The sequence below is a fragment of the Colius striatus genome, chromosome 7 (assembly GCF_028858725.1).
Source record: "Colius striatus isolate bColStr4 chromosome 7, bColStr4.1.hap1, whole genome shotgun sequence".
Lineage (NCBI taxonomy): Eukaryota > Metazoa > Chordata > Aves > Coliiformes > Coliidae > Colius > Colius striatus.
The window spans coordinates 23,715,627-23,730,191 of record NC_084765.1 but is presented as its reverse complement, the minus strand read 5'-3'; the positions used below and the strand labels follow the sequence as shown (position 1 = coordinate 23,730,191).

The following is a 14,565-nucleotide window of genomic DNA, read 5'->3' as shown; positions in this document are numbered from 1 at the left end:
TAGTTCAGTTTGTAAGAACAGTTTGTTTCTTTCTGTCTTTAACAGCTGTAATTTGGAAAGGTTGAAATATAAAATCAAAGCTTAATGTGGTTGACTGAAAAAAAAAAAAGCCAAATTATTAATAAGAATAACTTTTTGTGGTTCTAATTCAGTTGTACCTCACTGAAAATTAGGAATTAATTGCCAGGAGAGGTTTCTACTGTGTGTAAAGCTTTCAGAAAGTGTGATTGTTTAACAGAATGTAGATTGTAAGATAGTGCCAGATTTCTTTCAAGTTTTATTTAAATAGATTTTTTTTTTTGAGGAGGAGGAGGAGGTGGCTTATTTCACTGGTTATGCATAATTCAGACCTCAGCAGTTTGCTAGCATGGTTACTATTTGGAAATTCAATCCTAGACTTGATACTCAATTATATGGGACTTCATTCCTACCAACTTCCTGTAATTCTAAACCTATGGGTAAAAATATTAGTAGTCATACGCTGCTGAGGAAAGTACGGACACATTGACTCAGCTAGTGCAGCTGCAGCAGGAGTTGCTGTTTTAAACTTGGAAGTACTGGAAGTTTGTTATTGTACTCATTTATGCAAATTACAGAAGGTAAAATTGAAACAAGATCAGTAGTGTATGTTAGTGTGTTGCAGCTGAGGCCGTTGGAATGTAAGTGCTTTGTAAATGAATGCTTTCTGACTGCAAGCTATCAAAGACCGTCCAGAAACTGCAGTTCAACGAATGGCTGACTTATTTCAAGAGGTACAGTTGGTTTTTTTTGAACTCTAGTATCTTGTAGAAATTAGGACAAAGACTGCCACTTTTATGGGCTTTTATTCTTGTGATGTACTAGATCTAGGTTCTGTGCAGCTGCCTGTAACCTTTCTGCTGAAGGATCTTTGTGGTTTTCATTTGCTAACATGCGTGGAAATGAGAACAAATGGCACGACGGTTAAGATTGCATTTTGCTACCCAAAGAAGCAACACGGATCCATTGTCAGAAACCTCTGAAGATGTTTTGGATAGTAACAATTGTGTGTACTTCAAAGAGTCACAGAATTCTGCACCTAATGTTACACAAATGAAACTGACTCCGAGACAAATTGCTTATGCACCTGTAATGCAACAAGTAATTAATCAAGAAGAAAATGCAACTTCATTGCAAATAAAAAAGAGCACCTCGCTGCACATTTCCCTACAGTCCAGAAACTATGGTGGATGTTTTCAATCTGGTGATGCTGTAGCTACTGGTGAAGATGCTTCATTCATTGATATTGGTAATGAAGGAAACTGTGGCGCTAGAATTGTGGTTGATCATCGATCTAATGATAGTCTTCTGAGCAATACTGCTCTGTGCAATGGCAGTCTTAGCAGTATTGCAGCCAGCGACAGTGGATCGTTCAGCAGTGCTGGCAGTGACTATGGATCATGCGCAAGTACCACAAGTGATGGCGGTTCATATAGTAACAGTGTCATTAGTGACAGTGGCAGTCTTTCGACAAGTGATGGTACTTTTTGTAATAGTGTTATACAAGGTGATTCTTCATACAGAAGCACTGCAAACAAATGTAATCCCTGTGGGAATAACTCACCTCAGGAAACTCTGTGTAGAAGTAATACTACTTTTGACCAAAATGCTTTGTCAGTGAGGAAGAAAACTAAAATTCCACTGAGACGTTGTTCATCACTGGTAATTTTCCCTAGGAGTCCTTCCAGTACTCCTCCAGCTTCTCCAGTAAGCCCAGGTCAGCTTCCACACAGAGGCACCTATCAAACATCCCATAAACTAATTATTTCTCCTAGTGACCTGGCACAAAAAGAAGATCAAACCATTTCCAAGGGATTTCTTTCAACAGCAGTCAGTGGACTTCGACTCTCAAAAACAGTTGGCTCTTCTGGTGAAGTCAGAGACATTAGACCACTCTACTTGAATACATCATTACAGGACAAAAGTAAGATTTTGCATAGTTCCAAGCAGGCAAGTTGTGAAGAAGTATCTGATGGCTTATCATGTATATCAGTTCATCTCACTCAAAGAACATTTGCGTCAAGCAGTGAAATAGTTAATGGCTGTTGCAGTCCAGAGTTAAATCCGAACTCTAGTGCAAAATACCCTCATTTAAAACTGGCACGTAGCGCATCTGCAAGTTTACCTTCAAAAATAGATTTAGAATATCAGATTAATACAAACGAACTAGAAAGACCGAATGCACAGTTGAACAAAACTCACCATGTTTTGCAAAGAAGTGTTTCATTGGAAGGATCACGTCAAAAAGTTTCTTGCTGTTTATCCAGCCTTAAATACAAGTGTCATAATGCAAGGACGTCTCAGTTGCACATACAGTTCAAACCTGGGAATGAAGGAAAAACAACTGGTGTTAAGAAAAGATATGGAACCTCTAAAAGGGAAATGTCTAGCGCTTCTTTGTGGAGGCCCCATAAGGTGAGTGTTCTGGTTAATAGAAAAATTTGTCAGCATTTTACAGATGAAATAAAACTGGAAAGTAATACATTTGTTTTTTAGATGTGTTTCTTAGAATTCAGTGCATACAGTAGCATGACTGAAAGGTCTTACAGCAAGGTACCTGTATTTAATAGATTTTAAACAACAATGAACTGTTTACATGGACTCAAAGATATTTTCTTGTCCAATGATCTAAGCAGAGGAATTGTTTAAACTTCAGGTGAAGTTTTGTAATTTTAAATACATCACTTCTCAGTAAATGAGTAGTAATTACTAAAATTGTTTGCCTATAAAAGAAGTAGGAAGGAGTGGATTACTGTAGAGTCTCTAGGTTTATTCCATATAGGCTTTATTTTACAGAACAGTTTGCTGTACGTAAAATTAAAGATAAGTAATATTTGAGCAGAGAAACTGTAAATACTGTTTGTTTCTGTATACACCCTGAACCACAGGAATTCTCAGTTTCCTCTCTTTTTCCTTCCAACCACTACTTCAGCCTGAGCAGTACACTGTAACTTAATACCTTTCCCAACAACATTGCTGTTCGAATTATAGTACTTGGGTCTAGAAAACTTACATTAAATGTATTTTTTTTGTAATGAAACTTACATCAAACTAAACTGCAGAAGTGTATTTACTGTAACTCTGAAGACAGTTTGCATTTAGTGAGGCATAAGCCACATAAAATGTTGTTTTTAAGATTTGATTTAAATAACATTTTGAAGACTCAAAAGATCTGAATATTCTGTATCAGTTTGTGAGTGCTGATAAAAGTGCAACAATCAATGTTTACCAAAATTGTTTTTGGATTTCATTCTCTATGAATTGACACCACTACCATTTACATGCTTATTTAAGCAGAAGATTTTATGCCAAAGATCTAAAGTTATGTCAGTCCCTTTCTAAACCAGTAAAATAATTAACTTGAAGGTAGTAGACAGCAATTTTCAGTCTATTGTTGCCATTAAAGCAGAGCCTGATGATTCTACACTTTTTGACTTCTTTGGAGTTTATTACTTTCTGGTTAAAAAGAGTTTGAATACAAAATGTACTTTGCTTCTTTTAAAACTGTGATCTATGTTTAAGCTTCATTGTAGTAACCAACAGTGGATCACAGGTAAACACTATGCATATTACTTGACGATTCCTTGTCTCAAAGTCCAACTGTAAAGTTGATGGTAGATCCCACAATAAGCACAAAGAGATTATGACACATTTTAAGACATCTGAATTTAGTTATTTTTTACAAGTATATTGTAAAAAGGAAAATGTGTTGAGTCATACACTTCGTCTTGCACTGATAGCCTCTGTGTTTAATGGCTGTTGATACATGAAACATTTTATATTTTAATACTGAGTGAATTTTAATAAATTCAGTGTAGATACAGTCCAAGTTCAGGATTAGATTGTTAGCAAACATTTCTAGAAAATCTAGTCCTACTGACCCTGGACTGACAATAGTTTGTTTCAGTTTCTGGGACTGGTGAATGCAGTGGATGGACATAAAGTCTAAGGAAACTTAACCTTGTAAAGCACTTGATAGCATGCCTCTGTCGTAGTTGAGGATTTTTACTAGGTTAATGTGGCATGTTGTAAGTTTCCTTAAATCTTAAAATGTCATATTCTGACTAGAAGATGAGAGGCACAAGTTCAAAAATGAAAAATAGGAGAAGAGTCTGAATCCCAAATCATTGTATTTGGCTTGTACTTTTCATATATTTATTAATATTGAGATTTAGGCCATATTTACATGCAAATGAAAAAGGCTTCTGACATCAGAAAACTGGACACTAAAGTTTTTATAGCAGTATACTTGTTTGAGTCGTTTATGCAATAGTAGGCACGGGAACACTTCAATTCTGAAATGTCTCTTTCAGTCTCTATAAAAACTGATTTTACATAAAATCCTGTAAAATATCTTACCGAAAGATACACAACAAACCAAGTCAAAATCATACTTGACTTTATAGCTGTTCAGCCTTTCACTTAAATAAAGTAAGTATATTGTATGTGCTATTGCAGGCTTTGTGACAAATATAATATATTCTATGGCAATCATTTAATTACATAGTGCAGTTAATTATCATGGTGTATTGTGACTCATTTAAAAATAAACAACTCCCAAAATATTTCTCTTGACTCCAGTTAGTCTGGCCTAGTATATTGATATACTGAGTCTGGGTTCAAATTTAACAAGTTGATACTGGAGTAGTGTTTAGTAATGTCAGCTATCTGTACAGAGCAGTCATGAAATCAAATCAGTGCTTTGCTCGGAGACTCCAGAGTCTGAAGTAGTGAAAGGTCTATGCATTCTTCTCTTACGTGCCTAGCTACTTGCCTTCAGCCACTTTGTATCGTATTTCCTGCTTTCTATAATCATCAGCTTGTTAAAGGCTGACTTTAAAAAAAAAAAAACAATCAAAACGTCGTTTCTGTGACAACTGGCCTTGGATTATTTTTAATTAAGTTTAGAAATGTGGAATGATCATGGCCCTGCTGATCTTTACTGGAAACGTGTTGAATAGGTTCTGCAATAGGTGGTGGAATTTCATTTATACCAAAGCAGGAGGAAGAGGTAGTCCATGGTTGCAGCACTGAAGGTTGTCCTTGACTTTGTATTTCTGTGGTGAATGCTTTTTCAGTGCATCTATCCCTTGCTTAGGGCAGAAATAAATGTGCAGGTAAAGCACTTTGACATCACAGGTGTGAACTGGGAGGGCAGAAGTAAGGGAACAGTTTATGTGTCATCTTACATATGTGAACTGTAAGAGATACAGAGGAAGTCAGAAGCAGTCACTAGAGTTCTACTTGTTGTACACCATAAACAAAAAAAAAAGCTGTGTTAGTCTCTTCCACAATTACAATATTATGCTGACATCCTTGTTTACATTAGCCATTCCTTCCCTATCAGTATCACTGCTGATTAGATAATGTGAATATCGTGAATATACTGCAAATCTGTTTCAGCAACTGTGTACCTTTAAAATAATTTCTTATACAGTTAAGGGAATCTTTGTGTTACTGTCTTTTGTTTACAAGTAATTTTACTCAAGCTTCGTCTCCAGTGAATGAAATACACATTTTGCAGCAAAGAACTTCAGAGGTAGTGTAAAATAATCAAAACATTCTTCTACTGTTAGGTTCATGTGAAGAAAACCTTTAGCTGGAACTCTTGAGCTTTTTTTCACCAGGTTGTAGAACTTTTGTATTTGTAAAATGGAGTGCTATTTGAGTCATCCAGTATTAAATTTAAATTTTGGACCAACAAACAGTAATTGGAAGGTGCTGTTTGTGACAATGTCTCTCAACTATATTGTGCTGTGGGGACCAGAACTTGTGCCTGGAAGATCTTGATTCCTGTGATAAATGCTGCACCACAAGTTAGCACTGAATAGCCTGAGGTTGTCTTCTTTCTAGCATCCTCTTCAAGTATAGAGCTTCAGTCTCAGCAAAATTCCTCCGCAGAATATAATGATCCAATGAGGAATAAGTGCCAAGAGAGAAGACAACTGTGGCTTACCTACAGTCATCTCCATCTTCGCATCTCCCTTTTGCAAAGGGGCTACACAGGTATCAATGTCCCAGATTTGTGCAAGGAAGTGAGGTGGAAAAAGGGGCAGGTGAAGCAGAAGATCATGGAAGCAGTACACGGCAAATCGCAGGCTGACATCTCTTTATGCTGTTGGGCATTTTCGTGTTGTTTAGTATTGCATATGTGGAAGGGTTGTATTATGGGATTGCCTATGGCACATTGCTATGTCACGGTATATTGGTTCAGGCAGGAAGAACTGGGGTTGAAAGGTGGATGGTGTGTTTCTGAAGAGTCATGGTGACAATTACATTAGACTTCAGTCTCATAATATTATTCATGTTGCCTTCAGACAAATTTTAGAGCTTTAAGTTCATGTCAAAGGGAAGACATTGGAAACTATTAATCACAATTACTAACAATTTATAATTATTTGTAGGTGCTCTTGTACTTTCATCCTTTATGTAACAATGATCTGTAGAGCTTTGATAATTTGTACTGATTTTTTTTCTGTTTCCTGACTTAAGTGCAATTTTTTTACAGCTTCTCCACCTATCTTTATAGCTTTAGCTTTTGATTATTTGATGAACAATCTTCTTCATGGTGAAGAGGATTACACACCAAGGATGTGATGAACCTTACAGTCAAGACTAGCTGTGAACGGTTGCTATGTGGAAGCATTAACAAAGGAGGCAGTAACCGAATCATAGAATCATTATGGTTGGAAGAGACCTTTGAGTTCATCGAGTCCAACCACTAACTTCACACTGCCAAGCTCATCACTAAACTAAACCATATTTGGTATCAACTCCTTCCCTAAAATTTTAATTTGTCAGTTCTGACAAGTTGTATGTGGCAACAGTGAACTGTTTGTAACTTTCAGGATATGATTGGTTAGATATCATTGGATTGGTTGTACTCAATGATATTAAAGGTCTTTTCCAAATGAAACAATTCTATGATTCTATGATCATGCTATAAGGAACAGTGTCTGTGCTGTAGCAGGATACTCGAATAACCCTGTATATCAAAGTTGTAGCCCTCTAGGCAACAGCAAACCCTACACATATTAAGGAGGAGTTTTATTTGATTGAGCTTTGCACAAGTTATGATCAACCTCATTCTTTTTATAGTCTGCAGCTGAACTGAGTTTAGGTAAGTTTCTTATACCAACAAAAGGGGAAACTAGAACTGCAAAACCATTCAGAGCAGAGCTTCTGAAACACCTTATAAATAACCAATTTTCAGGTTGATTCGTATCCTTTTAATCTACCATGAGAGTGGGACGCACTGGTGGTGTGGTTTCTTTAATATAGCTACAAGTTGTCCTTATTCTGTCTCTTAAGGCTTGCAATATGAAGGCAAAATAGAGACATTCTTCCCATTACTCCTGACTAGCCAAATAACTTGCAGGCTTTCAGCTGTCAGACCGTAATCATTGCTAGGTGATTTTTTTTTCCCAGTGGTGCATCCTTTTTTGCTTTCTGTGAGAAACTAGGTCAATACTTTGGGTTAAACAAAAACACTTCATGAAAAATGTTATGGTGATGTAGAAATCCTAGTCTTTGTAAGCAGTAGTGTGAGGCAAAAGCCCTTAACAAAACTAATAGTACCTGCAGATATTCTCCCAAAAATTGTCAAGAAGCTCAGCTGTGAAATTGTTGAAATGCTAACTGTAATGGATAATCTTTTAATCTATTAGACTCTCTTACTAAAGGAAGATGGTAAGTAGTGTGCTTATATTTTAAAATGACCAAAAGGGAAACTAGAGGCTACTGCAACAGGCCAGTCTGGAAGAACAGCAAGTGGAATAGAGTTAGTAGACATATGACATGTTTCTTGTTCTGCAGGAAGGAGTTTGAGCACTGCTTTCATAAAAGGAAGTTTTGTCTTACAAATCAAACTAAACAATGGCATGCAAAGATAAGTGAGCTAGTTAATGCAGGACACTGAGCTTTTCAAAATATTTGACAGGAACCCTTAGCAGAAGTTCTGAAAAAAGCTCTCAAGATATAAGTGCAGAAAAAAGCTTCAACATTGATGACAACTAATTAAAAGATAAGGAACAGAAGTGAGAATTAAATTGTCACCTCTGAAGTTGCAGAAAATCTCAGGGTAATGAGTGACTAGACAGTGGAGTGGACAATTTGAAAATCAGTGTTGATAAATGCCAAATACTGCACATAGAGGAAAAATGACTAATGATGCATGTGTGGTAATTCAGGTCTCCCACACTGGCTGGTGAGTGACTTGCTGAAAATGTCGGCTCACATCTTGACAGGCAAATAGAAGACTGGGTTTTATTAGGAAGGGAACAAACTAGCAAAATTAAAAACAGCATTATGGATTTGTACAAATCCCCATGGATGTGCATGGCATGCATATTTCTGGTCATCCTTTTTCTGGAAGCATATATAACAGAACTAGAAAAATACCAAAAAGGGTCACAAGACTGGGGTTTTATGTGAGGACACGCTAATTTGACCAAGGCCTTTTCGGCTTTGGGTGGAGGAGGATAAGTAAAATAAAGGGAGTTTTATAGCCAGAGAATTCAGTCTTAATAAACAAATACGTTCTCTTATGTGTTGCTTAATTCTCAGTTGCAAGATGCACATAACAAAAGTAGAAACAGATTTCAGGAAGAGGTTAGGTGAGTTGAAAGAAGAAAGAGCCACCAAAGTGTGTTACATTCTCAGTATGTATTTCAACACCAGGATCAAAAAGCCTATGACCACTTAATCGTTAGAAACTGGAGGATATATCAGAGGAAGTACTATTCTAAACTGCTGCTTTTGTTATTTCCTTAAGCGTCTGCCCTCGGCCATTATTAGGGAAAGGATACAAGGCTACACAGAGTGTTAATCTCACCACTAGGCTCTCTGGTGCCTGCTCAGTCCTTGCAGCCACCTAGGATCAAATGGTAGATATACTCTGTCAAGTTCTTCCCTCACCCAGGACTGAGAGTGTTCTGTGTTCCAACACGTGTTTTCTCGTCTTTCAGAAGTGGATGAATTTCACAGATTGAGCAAGCAAGCAAAACTGACTGGCCTTTTCAGGCGAGTCACTTACTTATGACTTTCACCCTTGTCTGAAGGGGACTGCCCTGCATTTCTCTTCAGTGTCTCTGTTTCAAGTGAACTTTCTTCCTCACTCCCTGTGACGAACAGAACATGCTGATTTGGGAATGGAGCCAGCAAAATGTTTGTAGCTCATTTTAGTGCTAGTTTATGGATCTATAATCATCCCTGTTTCAAGAGAGTACATAACACTTTTTTTTTCCAATCATGGCAGCTTACGGTAAACTGAAAATTCCACAGATAGATGGAATTATTGTTTGAGACCTTGGACTGCTTTCAGCTGTATCAACTGTATCGTAAGCAAACAGAATTTAAGAAGGACATCAACAAGTTTATGGCTGAAATTACATACAAATTTGAATTGGAGTCATTGAAGTTAGGGCATATTAAAATGTAAATGAGAGACTTCAGAAACATGGATTCATTTATACCTAGATGATTTCTCTGGCAATCTTAATTTCTCTAGCATAAGAGAAAAAGCCTTGTTCAGTAACTTGGAAGCACAAGGGTTATTAAAAGAAAAAAGTTTCCAGAATTTATTGTGAAAATTTACTTATCTTTTCAGTAGTTTCTACTTCAGACAGTTGTTGTAGTAATCACCATTGCTAGTAAGTCTGATTTGAGACAACTATTTGGCTTTTAAAGCATAAATCCAAAGTGGTTAACATCTGGCAAATTAAACCCAAGTCTTATGTGGGAAGTGTAACTTCAGTAAGCAGTGTTGTTGAGCTTATCTGAAATAAATTGTAATACTACTTTTGTTGCATTGTGGGTGGATTATTTGTATTGTAGTTGCCTGGTGTCAGAGATTGAGGCATCCAAGGTCAGTTCATGCAAACTGGTTTTGGACAGATACAATTTAGAACTTGAGCATAGCATAGGTGAAGACCAACCAAAAAGTTGTACTGTACCCAGGTCATGTATCTACACTTCAGACCGGTGGCAGTACACTTAGTCTTGGAACTTGGAGAGGTCAACAGGTAGGGCCTGGGGCTCCTGTTCAGATCAGCTTGGGCTGACAACTAATGCAGGGTGCAGAAGAGAGCATGGAGTGCAGCATGACTGGCATCAGCAGATAGCAGTGTGCTGCTGCAAAACACAGGGAATTCCTGAGTTAGTGTTGATGTTCAATTTGTGTCGATAGTAACTGAGAACAGTAGACTTAAGAATGCTTTTGAAAACTACAGGACTAACTTTGGAGTAGACTGAGACTGTTTAGGTGAGGCCTGAGACTGAGGCCTACATCCAGCCCTGTTGTCAGTCCACATTCACAGGAATTTCTTAGAAGGGATCAGTTACTTGTATAGCATGGGTGAACTGTTCAAGACTATATTTAGGGCTGGAAAATGCAGCTTTCAGGCTTAACCTGATTTTCTGCGTTACTGTGGCACTGTGCTGGACCTAATGAACTTCCCAGGAGTGAGACTATGATGCAGAGATGCTCCATTGTCTGTTTGCCTTTTAGAGGCAAATCATTTGAGTTTGATGTTTTTGTTTTGATGGTATTTTTTTAACTGTTTATTCTTGCTTACTCTGAAAAACAGAAAGTTAACTGTATTGAATCTTTCAACTGAGCGTATCGATTAGCCAGTGTGGTTAACATCTGTCACATCTGGTTTATCTGTTGCTCATTTCAGGAAACAAATTACATATGCACTTTAATGTTTGATAGTGTTTTAGATTTTTTTGGGGAGTGTTAAGCTTTAACTAGTATTAATTGATGAAGGTAAATGTGCATCTGTAATTGTTACTACAAATGTTTGTTTCTCAAACTTTATTTGAAGTCTTAAGATTTAGCACAAAAGCTTCTATAAATACATGCAAAAGCTTTATGATTTTATACTATTGTGAAATTAGCTGACTTGACATCAGGAATGACTTGTCAAAATAGTACCTAATTAAGTGTTCAATACTGTTATCTGATTATTTTTTTTTAAATGAGGGCTGGTTTAACACAAGAGGCCAAATCTGGATTGGCTTTTGACTTTTCATAAAATGTAATCTTACTGCTTCTTATATGGTAGTTTATTTGGCATGTCTGTCAATAAAACCCAAGGAATTCAAATTCCAGATGAATAAAATATACACATTACTAACTTAGATTCGTTCTCTATTTATATTGTAAGTATGCTTCAGTTATATTAGGTGATGACTTGTTTTCCTGTGACCTATATTAATCTTGACTTCTCATATGCAAAAAAAAAGCTATCTTAAATTGCTTTGTTAATGAACTTTTAATAACAAGTTCTCAAGTTAGCAAACATTGAGTGAAGAAACAGATGAATGAGTCTACAGTAATTTTATAACAACAATGTGAACTTTTAAGGAAGCTATCTGTAAGATTTTGGTTCTGTATAAAAAGTATATGCTGTAAATGGTGAAAGACATGATCTTTTGCTCTGGTCTTTTTAGAGAAGCAATTCTCTGAAAATATCTTTGGAAGTGAGAGAGAATTAATGAAAATAACTTCAGTGTCATTTCTAAATGCTGTCTGTTAAACAGATGGCAAAACTGCTGAGGCATGTTATGCTGACACCTTGCTGTTGAAGCAGCCGGCAGGGCTGAAGGTCCTGCAGAAACATATGTTGCGTAATAATCATTGATATAATGGTACATGTTTTCTCCATTTTGAAAATGGTGTTGGATTCTGTATCTCAGTATCATAGATGACAACTAAAAAAGGAATACCTACATGTCATTCAAAAAAACCTCCTCACTATCTGCCTCACTCCCTTAAAAATACAGGAGACCGGGACTGTAATGAATGAATTTTATGCAACAAACTATTTATCACTTTGCAAGATAGAGAAAATATTTTTAGAATCCATGAATTTGATAAGATTTGAACATGGTAATTGAATTTTGCTTTTTTCAAACTGTTATCTTCCCATGATGAATAGCATATGCTGGTAGTATTTTATGGAAGAAAAAAGATCGCTTTTCTCAATTTAGAGTTCAAGAGAACCAAATAATATACTCAGCACAGCGTGAAAAGAAAAATACTTGAGGTTGCTAGTGTAGCTTGGGAAAGTTTTTCATTCTCATCAAGCTTGTAACTAATGTTAATGTTTGGATGTTTAAGCAAGAAGAATGTTGGGTTTATAAGGGATCTATTGAGCTCTTGTTTTCTTGAGCAGTGATAGTCTGGATCACTGTTTGTTTTTTCAATTTGAATTGATACTTTATATTCTGTCCAATAAAAGCTGTATGCTTTATCGTTTTGCCATATAGCTGTAGTTTCTGTGTGAAGACCGGCTTAAGCACAACTAACTGTCTATTTAATTAGAAAAAGACTAGGAATAAACTTGGGTTCTAAGTCATGCACTGACGCTCACAAAAACTAGTCACAAAAATTGGTAGAGAAAATATGTGTTATTTCAACACCCTGATCTTGTATGAGAGCTGTTTGAAAAGGCACTGTGGTGAATGCAGGAATTAAGAAAGGCATTAAATTCAATCAGCTGTTTTCAAGCCTGATAAAGTACAGGCGGTGTCGTCGGTACTGCACTTCAGTGTGTGACTCATAAGCATGTCTGTTATCTGTTTTGATCCGATTTCTGATGGGAATTGCAGAAAAAAATCCAAAATCTTAACTGTTAAGGCTTTTATTAAGTATGTATTCATAAAGTAGATGAAAATTAGTTTTGGACCAGATTACTTTCTTTTGGTGTTTAACCTCTTTGAGCACTCACTTTGGCATTGCACTAGAGTTCTTTAAATATATCATATACAGCAGCTGTCTGTCCTCAGATGTTTTTAATAACTTTTATATAGACTAAACCAATGAATCAGTAAAATAAAAGGTCTCTTTGTTAGTGTACTATACCATTAATTGAGGTTTATGCACTTACAGGTTGGCAAGCAGAAAGTTTGAGTTCTCCGGCTGTTAAGAAATTAGAAGCTGACAAGAACAACTGACCCACTTGTCTGTCTTAAAAAAACTGATATGCTTGTTCTCATGAAACAGAGATCCAAACAGTTTCTACTCCTTTGACATTTAATTGTTAATGTCTGCAATGTCTGTTTCAAAGCTTCTTTGGCACTTGTTTGAAGGATTGTCATAGTGAAGCACCTTACTAAAGAACATTCCTGCTCTCTGATCTATGTATTAGTTCTTTGGAGGTCAACAAAAACCTTCACTGGAGGATTTTACTATCTGTCTAGAAGAGAAAGTATAGTTGAAGGTTGGTTATTGAGGCTAGCTCTGCTAAAAATAGCAGGAGAGACAGCAGAATAATAAAGTGAATAACAGGAGCCCGTACTAAAATAATATTGGTAACAAACGCAATGTTCTGAGGTTTTCTAAAATACAGCAGACTTTTGTCCCACATTCCAGTAATTTATTTGAAAGGCATGTTCCACTTGAGCGTTGCCAAGAACTTTACAAATACTAAGCCTTTTAACATGTCTAAGGTATGTGCCTTGCCATTTTAAACCTCATAGGACCTCAGGCAAAAATGATAGCTAGATTTTTTCCACAAGCTTGTGGTCTATAATAATACAGAAAATTTTCTTTTAGTAGTTCAGGGAAGCTTCAGACTATACAGGTATTAAAACCTCTTGCAGCTTTCTATCTCAAACAAGCTTACGAACTAAAAAGGTGAGTGATTTGGGTTAATTTCCACTCTTGCCTCCCCTTCAAATCTGAACATGACATACATGCTAAAATTCAGTTTAAGTTATATATCTCTAGATTTGCAGCATATTATAATTTATAGCAAGCTCTGTGATCTAGTTGTGGTTTTTGAAGGTGTAAAAATTAGAGCTCATACAATCATGAAGCATTATTTCTCCATATACATGTACAGTTTAAAGATGAGAAGGACAAACTTAGAGCAGCAGAGCTAAAGAAAAGAGGTACTAGAATTAAGGGATAAAGAACTGTTTCAAGAAATATCTATACCCTTTAATGGCAGAGCCTTTTCAGTGGGGAATGCTATGAGACAAAGAAATTGAGTAGAGTTGAACTAAAATTTCAATACTATAAAACGTTGAAAACTAAAAATATCATTGTGCTAGAGGAAAGGTGAAGCACACAGCTTTGCCCTGAGGTGAAGGGAATGGGTATCAGTGAGATGCAGAGCTTCATAGTAGAAAGCTTTGTGGAGGAAGGCTGTCAAAATCTGTGAGTGATGAGTTTGAATTAAAGCTTATGGTCCACCAACAGATTTAGGAAAGAATAGACACCAAATCTTCTGTTAGCTGAAAAAAAACCAGAAAAACTAGAAATTCAGAGGCTGCACAGGTTACACTGTTGAATACTATGCAAAAAATCCTAGTCTTGTTATAGTGTAGATTTTTGAAAAATGCCATAGGCTTATGCATAAACTTTAAAAATTTCATGCTGTCTTTATTTTAGCACACAGGCAGTGGTATGTCTTCATGTTAAATGTCCATATAATACATTTTCCTGCTTGTGTGGAGTTTTGCAAAGACATTCAAATCATAAATGAACCTGAAACAAGAGAGCCTATGCTCCAGAAATCTGGTCGAGGAAAGTACTTC

The 14,565-nt window shown here is 36.4% G+C and overlaps 1 protein-coding gene across 5 annotated transcripts in view; it reads left to right on the top strand.

Moving 5' to 3' along the window:
• The window catches only part of NEDD4 (NEDD4 E3 ubiquitin protein ligase), a 59,545-nt gene that overhangs the window by 20,651 nt on the left and 24,329 nt on the right, over window positions 1–14,565 (top strand). The window contains exons 1-2 of one of the 5 annotated variants that reach the window (XM_061999099.1): window positions 620–752; window positions 844–2,433. The exons of 2 other annotated variants lie outside the window; for them this stretch is intronic. In XM_061999099.1, coding sequence (XP_061855083.1) covers window positions 931–2,433 — 1,503 coding nt within the window. In that variant the 5' untranslated portion in view covers window positions 620–752; window positions 844–930. Of the gene's footprint in view, window positions 1–619; window positions 753–843; window positions 2,434–12,939; window positions 13,661–14,565 lie in introns of those variants that run through there. 2 more of the 5 variants (XM_061999100.1, XM_061999103.1) reach the window with 2 other exon arrangements.